Source organism: Carettochelys insculpta, chromosome 1 (genome assembly GCF_033958435.1).
Source record: "Carettochelys insculpta isolate YL-2023 chromosome 1, ASM3395843v1, whole genome shotgun sequence".
Lineage (NCBI taxonomy): Eukaryota > Metazoa > Chordata > Testudines > Carettochelyidae > Carettochelys > Carettochelys insculpta.
In genome coordinates this window covers 62,318,230-62,331,671 of record NC_134137.1, presented here as the reverse complement: position 1 = coordinate 62,331,671, position 13,442 = coordinate 62,318,230, and the positions used below count along the sequence as shown (strand labels likewise).

The following is a 13,442-nucleotide window of genomic DNA, read 5'->3' as shown; positions in this document are numbered from 1 at the left end:
TAGCTAGCACCCTCTTTCGGGTCAGGACCCTCAGGCTGAGAAACAATAGTCTTTCCCATGAAATCTGTATGGTATTGGGTACAATACACAAAAGACCAGATTTCACAGACCTTGATGCATTTTTCACCGCTATGAATTGGTTGGCCCATGTGTGTCATGAACTGGACAAATCAGCTCAGACTGCATAGCCCAGACCAGCCCCAAGCTCTTGAGAAGAGCTATCAGCAAATGTCACTGATAGGCTCAGCTGAATATGTAGGGAGCTAAAATGGCAAAGAAAATTTAACTCTTGATCAGGTTACATGTGCATTTGGCCCCAAGCACATATGCCAAAGCTCAAAAAGCGCTGAAAAATTTAGTCATAGATCCTTGGCCACATGTCTTGTAAAAGCAAGCAAAACAAAAAAATTATATAGACAGACAGACAGACAGACAGACAGACAGACACACACACGGCCAGTGCTAATGGCAGTGATCAAGGCACACAAACTCCTTGAAAAAATGCAAATAGTTGCCCAATCCTAAAGAAATCAATACTTGACCTTAAGGATCTCTTCAACCACCTGTTCCCAAAGAAAATAACTAGAGATGGTAATAATCAAACTTCAACAACATAACATCAACCAGCACCAGGTACGCTTCACAATCAGGGTTCAGACTACAGTACAAAAACAGCACTGAAGAAATAAAATGTGCCAACATTTTGTGGCCAGAGACACAGGTAAGATCCAGCAGTGTGAGCCTGGACATACTCTGGAGCCTGTGTCACAGCAGACAAGGTGCTGCTCACTAAAGCCGGGCAAAAGTTTTCAGTCAAATAGCATATTGGCTAAAGGCAAAATACTATTTCAGGATGACCAGAACTAATTTATTGCTAATTCTAGTTCAACTAAAAAAAAGGAAAAATTATATTAAAAAAAGTCAAAATGACCCATTTTGTTATTGTCATCTTTTCAAAATGATGTTCAAAATATTTTGTTCAAGGCAGGAAAAAATGGTTTTATTTCCGTTGCTGAAATAAAAACAAAAACAAAAAAAGTCATTTTTGGTTCAAAAACAAATTTTTTTTAAAAATGTTAATTTGGCTAATAACCCTCTTCACCCTGCAAAATCCCAATTATTTGCCCAGCTCTATTGCTTACCCTCCTAAGAATGTAAGAATGACTATACTGGGTCAAACCAAGGCCCATCTAGCCCAGTATCTAGTCTTCCGACTGTGGCCAATGCCAGGAACCCCAAAGGGAATGAATGGAACACAGTCATCAAGTGATCCAACTCCTGCCACCTGGTCCCAGCTTCTGACAAACAGAAGCTACAGACACTTTTCCTGCCCATCCTGGCTAACAGCCACTGATGAACATATCCTCCCATTAATTTATCTAGCTCTTTTTTCAACCCTGTTATAGTCTTGGACTTCACTTCATCCTCTGGTCAAGGAGTTTCACAGGTTCAGTGTGTATTATGTGAAGTAGTACTTCCTTTTCTTTGTTTTAAGCCTGCCACCTATGAATTTCCTTCAATGATCCCAAGTTCTTGTGTTACGGAAAGAATAACTTCTTTATTCATATTTTCCACGCCAGTCTTGATTTTATAGACATCTATCATGTACCCACTTAGTTTTCGGTTTTCGAAGCTGAAAAGTCCCAGTCTTATTCATCTCTCCTCATATGGTAGCCATTCCACTCCCCTAATCATTTTGTTGCCCTTTATGTACCTTTTTCAATGCCACGATATATTTTTTTGAGATGAAGTGACTACATCTATTCGCTGTACTCAAGATAAGGGAGTACCGTGGATTTACATGGCGGCAATAAGATATTCTGTCCCATTCTCTATCCCTTTCTTAATGATTCTGAAAACTGTCCGCTTTTTTGACTGCGGCTGCACACTGGTTGGATGTTTTCAAAGAAATCTCCGCAATGACTCCAAGATCTCTCTCTCAAGTGGTAACAATTAAATTAGTCCCCATCATTTTATACATATTTTTGTATTATGGTTTTCCCAATGTGCATTACTTTGCATTCATCATTATAATGCATCCAGCGTTTTGTTACTCAGTCCCTTAGTTTTGTGAGACGCTTTTGAAGCTCTTCAGAGTCTGCTTTGGTCTTAACTATCTTGAGCAGTTTTGCATCATCTGCAAATTTTGCCACCTCACTGTTCACTCTTTTCTCCAGATCATATATGAATATGTTGAATAGGATTGGTTCCAGTACCAACCCAGGGTAGATGCCACTAGTTACCTCTTTCCATTCAAAAAGGGGGACCTAACAGGAATACATGGCCCAGTACTGCAGAGGTTTCAGTTGTTCCTCTCCAGCAAACTAACTGCTTCTTTTCTCTAAAAGATCCTCATGTGAGGTCCCATTGGAATTCATACTATACCTACTTCTCTTCAACATCTGTGAGACACCCAGGAGAGACACCGAGATGCAGTAAGGCATGTACTCCTTCTACACTCAACTAAGTATGTCATTTTCTACTGGTGCAGCTACCACCATTTGGAAGTTAGCTCCTGGCAAAGAGAGTGTTGGCTCAGCTAAATCCAAGGTCAGACTACGGTGGTGCTGATCGGAAAGGGGAAACATTTTGAAAAAGGTGGCCAAGATGCCATCTCCACCTTCCATTACAGGCACACAGCCACCCTTTGTGAAAGCTGTGAAAAGTTTCTGGGTTCTGTTTGGCCCCTTGCTAAGATTGGATGACAAAACAGAATCAGTTTTCAACAGTGCTTTCTTTCAACCTCCAGCTTATTTGGAAACTTTCTCCTTCCCTCCTGGGCAACAACCTGGACACAATAATGCCTATATTTGTCATCACCTAGACTGGATTACTGTTACTCATTGTATCTGAGGTTGAATGTGAAAACAATGCACAGGCTATAGTTGGAACAGAATGGGGATGCCCAACTTCACCAAGGCAGAGATTACCACAAACCACATCAGGCCCATGTTCAAATCAAGAACACTGGCTCCTCATCAATATTCAGCGCCAATATAAGGTCTTGGTCCTAATTTGTAAAGAAATTGTCTTTCAAATCAAAAATCAATCAGAGACTCCAGTAAGTCCACTGGGGACTTTGCTATTGCTGCTGAAATTATGTGCAATGTGACCCGATACTATGGTGCTGGGTGGTAGTATAAAACTTAAAGTGTTAAAGAAAATTTTACGACTACAGTTGAAGCACAAAAATATCACGTCCTCACACCTAAGTTGTCCCAGTCACCTACAGAGTTTCCTCAAACACAATCCCTTCTTTTGCAGGATTATTTGGTCAAACTAATTTCTGGTTTAATTTAATTATGGATAACGAAATTGCACCATGAACAAATGTGACCCACTATATTTACAAGAGATTGAGGGTGTGGCTAAAAAGAACACAATAAGTGAACCATACAGAATCCTAAAAAGACCAGCCTAAATTATTTCCAGATGACTGAAAAGGGATTATTTGCTGAGCTGAGGGCTCTAACAATATACAAAAAGGATAGTCAGGATCACCATGGCTACATCTACACTAGAAGCATATGTCTACAGAAGTTGCTATTGGAAGAGATGTTCCAACAAAACTTCTGTCGACAGATCACCTCTATCCATAAAAGTACATTGATTTTTTGTTCTTCTGTCAACAAAAGGGCCCCTTGGAGCATCTACATGACTTTTTTGTCAACAGTTTGCCAACAAAATGCATTGTGTGTGTAGATGCTCCATGAGTTTTGTTGACAAAACCCCAGTTCTGTCTACAAAACACTCTAGTGTAGACATAGCCAAAGAATTTAACATGTATTTGCTACTATTACTCACATTTGACTCTTGCTATGATAAAGCGCTTTATGTAACTTATAAATATACCCATACTTGGTTCCCTCAGAGGTAAAAATCAAGTGATTGTAATTTACTTGATAGGATCATAACAGCAACAGAAAATACCTTTTTGATTGTAATGTCTCTGCAAATGCACAATAGTCAACAAAACACAAAAGCAGTCCAGGAGCACTTTAAAGACTAACAAAATAATTTATTAGGTGACGAGCTTTCATGGGACAGATCCACTTCATCAGATCATAGCCATACTGGAACAAACTCAATATTTAAGGCACAGAGAACCAAAAATAGTAATCAAGGTTGACAAATCAGAAAAATTATTATCAAGGTGAGCAAATCAGAGAGCAGAGGGACAGAAAGGGCTGGGGGAAGGGAAGGGGCGTCAAGAATTAGATAAAGCAAAGTATGTAAAAGAGTCCTTACAATGACACAGATAATTGCCATTCCGTTTCAAACCATGTGCTACTGTGTCGAATTTGAATATGAGAGAGAGCTCAACAGCCTGTCTTTCCAAATGGCTGCAAAAGTTCCTTTTCAGTAAAACACAGACTTTCAGGTCATTAACAGAATGGCCCACTCCATTAAAGAGCTGGCTGACAGGTTTGTGAATCAGGACCGTTTTTATGTCTGTTTTTTGCCCATTAATTTTTTTTTTTTTTTTTTTTTTTTTTTTTTTTTTTAATCTAAGAGAGTCTGAAGTCTGTCCAATATACAAAGCATGTGGGCAGTGTTGGCACATGATGGCATATATGATGTTATTTGAGGAAAATGAAAATGTTCCCGTCACTCTGCGAATAACCTGGTTAGGTCCAGTGACAGCATCTCCAGAATAGATATGTGGACAAAGTTGGCAATGGGGCTTGTTGCAAGGAAAAGTTCCAGAATTGGTATTTTTGTGGTATAATCTGTGGTTGTTGGTGAGAATCCTCATAAGGTTGGGAAGTTGTCTGTAGGACAGAACAGGCTTGTCACCTAGGGCCTTCTGGAGTGTGACATCCTGATTAAGGATATGTTGTAGGTCTTTAATAATGTGTTGCAGTGGTTTGAGTTGGGGGCTGTACATAATGAACAGCGGTGTTCTGTTCTTGGCTTTTTTGGGCCTATCTTGGGGTAGCTGGTCTCTGGCTATTTGTCTGGCCCTGTCGATTTGTTTTATTTCTTCTGGTGGGCAATTCAGGTTTATGAATATTTGGTAGAGATCTTGTAGTTTTTGGTCTCTGTCAGTAGGATCAGAGCAAATGTGATTGTACCTAAGGGCTCGATTGTAAACAATGGAGCTAGTTGTGTGTGCAGGATGGAAGCTAGAAGCTTGTAACTAAGTATAGCAGTCAGTGGATTTCTGGTAGAGTGTGGTACCGATCAGGCCATCCTTGATTTGTACTGTAGTGTCCAGAAAATCTCTCTCTCACGTCAAGTAGTCGAGGCATAAGTTGATGGCGGGGTGCAGACAGTTAAAGTCTCTGTGGAATTCTTCTAGAGTCTCCATACCATGGGTCCAAATCATAAAGATGTCATTGACGTATCATAAGTAAAGGAGGGCTAATAGGGGACGAGAGCTGAGGAATCACTGTTCCAAGTCAGCTACAAATATATTTGCATATCTGTCATTATAAGGACTCTTTTACATACTTTGCTTTATCTAATTCTTGACTTCCCTCCCCTCTTTCTTCCCCTCTGCTCTCTGATTTGCTCACCTTGATGATAATTTTTCTGATTTGTCAATCTTGATTACTATTTTTCATTCTCTGTGCCTTAAATGTTGAGTCTGTTCTGTATGGCTATGATCTGAAGTAGTGGGTCTGTCCCACCTAATAAATTATTTTGTTAGTCTTTAAAGTGCTACTGGACTGCTTTTTTGCTTTGATAGTTTATAGACTATCATGGCTATCTCTGTTACTAGTCAACAAAAGACGTATTAGACAGAAAGTGGATATTGTATTTGATCTTAGCTCACTAAACTTTTTGGCTACATCTACACTAGAGTTTTGTAGACAAATCTCAGAGTGTCTACACACAAAATGCATCTTGTTGACAAAGAAGCTGTGTAGAGACTCCAGGGAGCCCTTTTGTTGACAGAGAGGATCAAAAGATCAATCTGCTTTTATGTGGAGATGCGATTGGTCAACAGAAGTTTTGTCGGAAGATCTCTTCCAACAGTAACTTCTGAAGACAGATGGTTGTAGTGTAGACATGGCCTTTGAGACAGGTTTGTTTTTTAAATTATGTGGTTGCAAAGTTCAGAACACCTGAGCCATAGTCTTTGACGGGGGCCATTCAGTGCCCTGTAAGTAAATACGAGTACTCTTATAAGGTCATTTTGACTCAAAACAATATGAGGAAGAGACTTCCTCAGTCATCTTCTTCCCTCAGCTCCACACAGACTAGCAGCGCACTGTTTTTATTTAAACAAATAATGAATAAGAATTTAATCAGCTGGTGAGGGGAGTAGCTATGGTTGGGAAACACACTTTCAATTCTCCTCCTAGTTTCACTATATTATGCTTGTGACCTTGTGTTGCTAAAAGAAACGAAGCAGAGTTTTACAAATAATCTCCTTTGCTTCTGATAACCAGCTATTTGAAGAAGTGCTTTGCTGAAATGTCTCAGGATCCAGTCCTGGCCTTACCTCTGACCCACATAGGAACACATTTAAAATTGCAGACCTGGTTGTTAGAACACAAAGGCTCTGTCCATATTATAGATCTGGCAATGTTTAAGCATGCTGTGCAAACAAATTGGTGCCCCTACTGTGTTATGAAATACCATTTGGTTATGCCTGTGGCATGAGACAAACTGTTACATAATTTCGAACATGGGATGCTCAAGACGAGAGACTAAAGCATGATAATATGGCTTAGGTCTGTCCCTATGGACAACAAATAGGCATGCTTGAATACTCTTGGGGCACTAATCAGGCAATGATTGAGTGCTATGCATGTGTACACACACACACACACACACACACACCAGAGCTTACTCATGCTTTCTGACAGTGGGCAGCACAACGTAAGGTGGGGGGCACATGACTGCCCCATGTATATCTCTGAGAGGAACCCTCCAGCCCCACCTCCCTGGAACAGGGCAGCCAATCACATCAGTTCCTGGGGAACTAGGAGACACTGGAGTGAGGATCACATGCCTCATGGGTCTGCCGAGACTCACAGCACCAGTGACTCCCCAAAGCGCCTCTACCCTCACATACACCACTGGGGAAAGAGGATAGGTATTGCCCCTACCTCCAACTGAGCACAGGGACCCTGCTCCCAACACCTTTCCAAGTGACACCGCCCCCCGCACGCACACACACCCCAAACAGACACTGCCCTCCAGAGTTTCCAGTTGACTTGGCCTCAGTCACAGACAGGGAGTGAACAGAGCCACTTTTACGCCAGATAAGGGTGACTGCTCCAAGTTGCTGCCTCTGGCAGTGCAACAGCTGCCTCAGAGCACCCAGCTGGGGAGGCCTCAGAAGCCTGCCCCCTCCACCCCACCTGCTGGGGACAGGGGCAGAGACAGCTGGAAGAGGTCGGCCAGGCTCAGCTAGAGCAACCCTGGTCCCCAGCGCACTGTGGGTAGGGGATGCTCTGGCCTGGCCTGAGCAGGCCTGTCCATGGCTGGGGGACAGCTCCAGTCCTTACCAGTTAACTGGTTAACCTATAACATCCCTATGTTACATACAGTACAAACAAATGAACCTTCACCACTTCAGGTGCTCCTGGATTTCTCCTTCTGATGCTACTATAAACACACAAAATCAATAGGACTTGATGTCAGTTCCTAAAGACCTGACACACAAACTCCTATGCTTAAACTTCATGAGTTTATTCCAGTTTGCGTCAGTCCCAGCTGGCAGTATGGCTAGCAGGCTGGGAGCACCTGCTCTTATTCTCATTTTACTCCTTAGCAGGCCACTGGTGATTCCACAATGCCAGCTGATAAAGAACTGAGACCAGGATCCATCCCCCCATCTGATCCCCTCCAAGGCCAGGAAAAGCGTATTCAATCATATGAACCTTCAAGTCACCAGGCAAGGTTCTGTACTGGGGAAGGAGTCTGCCAACCAGCCCCTGGTGCGGGATGTGATACACCACCAGTGGCTTACATAATTCTCTGCTAGACTGCAGTAGAATGTTTCAGATCAGGATTCAGGGGTTCTGCCCCTGGCTCTGGGAGACGAATGTGGCCTAACTCTTAGAGCAGGGGTTAACAACAGGCATTGATGATGTGTGAGAGAATACTGAGGATCCACTTGCCCCTTGCACCCACAGTTTTTGTGGGGGCAAAGTGCCAGAGCCTCTAGGTCAGTGGCGGACAACCTGCGGCTCCTAGGCTGCATGAGGCTCACTAGGGTTCCACCTGCGGCCCATACACCGTGCCTGTCCTCTTCCCCACCATTCCTACTTTACGTTCTCCTTCTCAGCAATCTGGAGCACCATTAGTCTGCTGATTCATGCTCCATTCTCACTCCTCCCTCACCTCCTACAGCTTGAGCACCATGAATCAGCTGCTCTAGGTGGCCCAACAGACTAGCAAGTGAGGGAGCTGGTGCCCATAATAGAGGTAGGGTTCAGTGTCATCCTGCCCACCCCCTGCCACCATGCGCAAAAAGAAATCGTTATGTGCATCAGCACATATGCGAATTTGCACCACCAGTAGAAGCACATGCTGAGGGCACTCTGCTACTCAGCTGGGTAGCATTTGAGTATCTCCTGGGTAGCCACCCAAGCACTCAGCTTAAAGGGAATCCTGGTTGGGCCCTCTCAAACTCACAGGCAGTGCAGATGGGAGGGAACTGGACAATGAGACTGTGCTCCCCTGCTGCCAGCCATGTCACTCAGGGAGGGATGGGACCACCCACCACTCGTAAGTGGGAAGTGGAGGGATGTGGCCAGCAGTCATGGGAACAGTCTTGGGCCACATCACTTCTCTTCCCACTATTGCTGCCTGAGTGTGTGGGGAGAAGGGCAGCTGGAGCTGAGCCCTGCTGCTAGCACCCAGGCCTTCATGCTAGCACCTAGGCCATGGCACTCGGAGGAAAGTAGGATTGGTTGGGATTTTTTTCTGTTTTTTTTAAATGCCTAACCATGCAAAGCCCTTACACTTACAACTGAAGTGTTATTGGAAAAAAAAAAAATCTAGCACTCCAGATTCTTATGAACAACTGTTGTGAACCTCTCCTACAGCACAGAGAAGTGAAATGTGAAGACATACTACACTGACCTCCCTACATGAATTTGCCTAATTCAGGAAATTTAAACCCAAAGGGGAAGAACAACATAAAAAAGGCTTCAAATGAATTTTTACCTAATTAATAGGGTGTTTTGAAATAGTGACTGGATCCCCGGGAAAAACAAAAATAAGGCCAAGCTTAAGGTAATCTCAAGGTTGTTTTGCTGGCCAGCAAACCACAACTATTCATAATAAAACCACTCATGAGTTACAACTTGCCAGATTTCAGATTCCATTATAAATCTAAAACTTTGGTCAGCTTTGTCAAGTTTTGGACACATTGTAGCACCTCCAAGCCGAATGCAGAGGGAATCTGTACCAGCTTTCAAATTACTATGGATCGGTTTATAATGTTGGATGAAAACCTTGTAAAACTTGATGGATTTGCCTGTTCAGTAAATGCTGCCAAGCCTGTAGCAGCAGGGGACCTTTGAGTCAGAGCCCAATCCATCAAGAATGGGTGAAAAATACCAGTGGGATGTTTACTGTTCATGCTTCGGTACTAGTGACACCAATTTCTTAATCTTTCAGCAGATATTCAGTCTCTGGCCCCGCTGCACTCTACCACTCCTCTTCCGCACCTTCCCCGTGGATGCTCCACTCCTGCTCCTCCCCACCCCCTGTGCCTCCTGCACTCCACAAAAGAGCTGATGGTGGTGGGTAGGAGATACTGAGTGGTAGGTCTGCTTGGAGGCAGAAGGTTCTGGGAAAGGGTGGAGCAGTCTACTAGTGGGGGGGCTCTGTCAAAAAATCCCACAGAGCATCTACACACAAAATGTGTTCTTTTGATATTAAATTGGAAGATCGCAGGACTTTTTCTAGGGCCCTCTTCTGCTCCTGGATGAGGAAGAGGGCCTTCTTCCGAAAGATTCTTTCAGAAAAAAAAGTATATAGATGCTGTGTGGCCCCTTTTTTCGAAAGAGCAGTCCTCCATGGCACTGGAGTTTTTGATCCACAGCATTTCCAGCATTAGGAATCAAACCATTTTTTTTTTTTTTTTTTTTTTTTTTTTTTTTTTTTTTTTTTTTTTAACAGAGTTGCTTAACTGGAACTAGATATGTTGGTGGTAGGCTGTAAGATTGGGATCATAGCCATTTACCATTGTAAGTAGTTAAATGATTTGTTAATGTTCAGTTAAAGTAAAATGTCATTTTCAAATTTGTGAAGTTTTTTTTTTTTGTTTTAAACGGATAAACTGGATGGAACCTTCCACATTTGTAACCCCTTTTTAGTCTTGTGAGAAAAAAAATTACACCAAGAGTTTAAACTTCCTAAAAAGAAAAATGTCAATTCAGTGGTATAAAACGTCCACATTCCTCTTAAAATTCTCCATCTCCAGGGTACGCTCTCCCTACCCCCTGCAACTTAAAAGCACAGCTCAACCAGTGGAAATTCAAAGTTGAATTTCAAAGCAAAAACAAAAATTGAGTTACATCCAGATTTCTGCATTAAATGTGGTCATTAAGTAGGCTACTGGGGTACATTTAGCATAGAATGAACCATTTATATATTCTCCTTCCCATTCCTGAAATTAACTGAAAGTACCCCAAAGTCAGCCAACGTCAAATACCAGAAGTCTCTGAGATTTGTGTTACAGAAGTAACTTGTTCTAAGGCACTGTCTTTGAACTTAAGGATTCCACTGATAAGGAAAATGTGCTTGTTTTCTGATTTTGGTTCACTTCTAATGTGTAAATGTATTGAGGAAAAGTACAATAATATGTGCAATCATATGACAGAATTGACTAAGAAGTGTTTTAATATCTAAAATTTAAAAATAAATTTTTAATCTCATCCACATTCGTGTTATTGAACTGTACCCAGGATAATTCTTTTAGAGAATATGAAAGCCTCTGGTGCAATTAAATGCATTTAAACAAATTTGTGGTTATATGTAAGTGCATGAACACTAAGACAGTGATTTATACAAATATCTATATACATAAGGTATACATAGCATATATAAACATTACTGATTTTTACATAATGTTGTGCCTGTGTGTAATCTGTCAGCCTACTAAAACAGTAAAGCCTAGAGTATTTTTAAAGTGGTATTTCCTTATTTTGTTACATGCTTGAATAATTAAACATAATCCAAGTCACTTATTTTGGCTTAGCCTTCTGGATATATAGGCATATTAAGCTAATTTGTCACCCAATGCTTGTTAACTTTACTCAGATGAATAGTCTCACTGACATGTATGAGAGTTTGCAAAGATCACAGTCTTGAACACAGTAATTTCACTCTTCAGTCTGTTGCCCCCCCAAGTACAAATTAATGCCTTATAGCTAGTATTAAAAACATGGATTTCATACCTTGTCTGTTTTTTTATCTTGCTTTTCCAATACAGACATATTTTCTTTCAGAGTTTTTACAATCTCCGCAGGATTTTTGTGTGATTTACTGAACAAAGGCATTATCTTCTTCACCTGAATTTTCTTCTTCTGATATAGATGAGGACTGCTTTAAATCAAAAAAGACCAAAGAGAGAGCAAAAATTAGCTGTTAAGGTTCTGTTTGCAGCTATGAGTCAAGTACAATATGCTCCATATATAAATCACACTGTAAACTCATTGTAAAAGCATCTTGGGCTCCAGTTGCTTATGTCTACTGAAAATTCCAGTAGTCTCCACTAGATCCTCCAACTTCTCTTTGTTTCTACAGGCCTTTCCAAATTTGACTAGAAAACCAGTAGCTCAAAGAGCCAGCAGGCAAACCTGTCTGTTGCTTGGATCATTGCAGGATTGGAGCTCAACTTTTCAGTCATTGCTTACGTTTTGTTCCATTTCTCTAACTTTTAAATGATGAGGATGTCAATATCAACCGTTTAAGCCACCACCAAAAAGAGAGCCTGCCAAACCTAGAGAGGCCTGCTTTCCTTGTGACTCAACTCATTTTTGATTCATTTAAATCCAGGGGAATTTTAGATGAGCAAGGAACAGAAAATGAGGCCTCACGGAAATACAAGTGCTTACAACAAATTAAAACATATAAAAAACCCATACACATTCCGCCCTGTTCTGTTAGAAACCCAAATTCCCATCAGTGTGCTAGTGAATGACAAGCAGAAACAGAAAGTGACCAGTTTAGTACTGATTTGTCAGGACCTGAGCCTGGAAGATGCTGTGTGTCCTTATGCCCACTGACTAACAGGAGTTGAAGACTTTTAGATTATGTCTTCACTACCCGCCAGATCCACAGGCTGCAATCAATCAATTTATCACCTTTAGTATAGATACGATATATCAACCATCAAGTGCTCTTCCCTTGACTCCGGTACTTCATTAAAACAAGAGCAAGTGGAGTTGACGGGAGAACGTCAGTAGACTTACTGTGGTGAAGATACCATGGTAAGCAGATCAAAGCATGTTGATGTCAGCTGTATTACTCATGGTAGTTGAAATTCCGTTACCTAGCTCAACAGCTCACAGTAGTGTAGCTAAGACCTAACAGCCCAACACAAAAACTAACGCAGTCAACAGACAGACTTCCATTGACTGGTATGGACTTTGGATCAGGCCCACGTCACTTTAAAGAGGGCGCACAGCACTTTGCATGAGTAGGTCTCCATGCTGAAGAACAAGCAAATAGTAAAAACACATTGATAAGAAGAAATGAGATCAGAAAAAAATATCACTGCAATTTTGACATATCCTAGAATCTCATACTAATAACAGATCTTGAACAGGAAGGAAGGAAAACACATTAAAATATACATATGTAAAATGCTGCATATAATGCTCATCCTTACCTCAAAAATCTAAGTGTCAGAGCATGCTTTTCTCCAAGTGTGCACAATGATAATTATTACATATTGCACATGATTAATAACGAAGAGCTACCAGTTTTACTTGTGTGCTCTTATGGATATTTGAGAGAATTATTTGAAATACATGTGATGTTTTACTAAAGCACAGCAGATATACCCAGCATAGCTCAGGAAGTAAATTTTTGAAAGTAAGTGAAAAAATGTACCTGCTTTCCCTCCCCCACTGCCAATGACTGTCTTTTTCAAAAATGAAAAAAAAAAAGAAGGCTAAAGGGAGGCTTCAGGGGTGAGAAGAGGCAGGGTGTGGATGGCTTAGGGCAGAGGGTTGTTGGGGGCGGGGTTGCAGAAGTCAAGGCCAGTGGAAGGTACATAAGTTAGGGCAGGGGGGAGGTCACCAAGGCCACCTGTGGCGATGAGGGTGAGGCTGCTAGGGCCAGAAGCTCCTCCTGAGGGGATCAGGGCACTTCTGCCAGTGACTCCATGCTGGGAGGGAGGGATTTGAGGCTGCATGCTTGTTGGGTGGTGGCTAGGGCTCTGTGGGCTGGCCCTGGCCTCCAGCTAGATCCAATTTGCAGCCTGTGGGGTGCAGCACTCTAGAGTCAGCCCCCAGCCTGCTGCT

At 41.9% G+C, this 13,442-nt stretch overlaps 1 protein-coding gene across 5 annotated transcripts in view; it reads right to left on the bottom strand.

Moving 5' to 3' along the window:
• The window catches only part of CAB39L (calcium binding protein 39 like), an 87,343-nt gene that overhangs the window by 43,359 nt on the left and 30,542 nt on the right, over positions 1–13,442 (bottom strand). For 2 of the 5 annotated variants that reach the window (XM_074987760.1, XM_074987750.1), the window contains exon 2: positions 11,370–11,517. In XM_074987760.1, coding sequence (XP_074843861.1) covers positions 11,370–11,471 — 102 coding nt within the window. In that variant the 5' untranslated portion in view covers positions 11,472–11,517. Of the gene's footprint in view, positions 1–11,369; positions 11,518–12,386; positions 12,534–13,442 lie in introns of those variants that run through there. The other 3 variants (XM_074987775.1, XM_074987768.1, XM_074987742.1) reach the window with 2 other exon arrangements.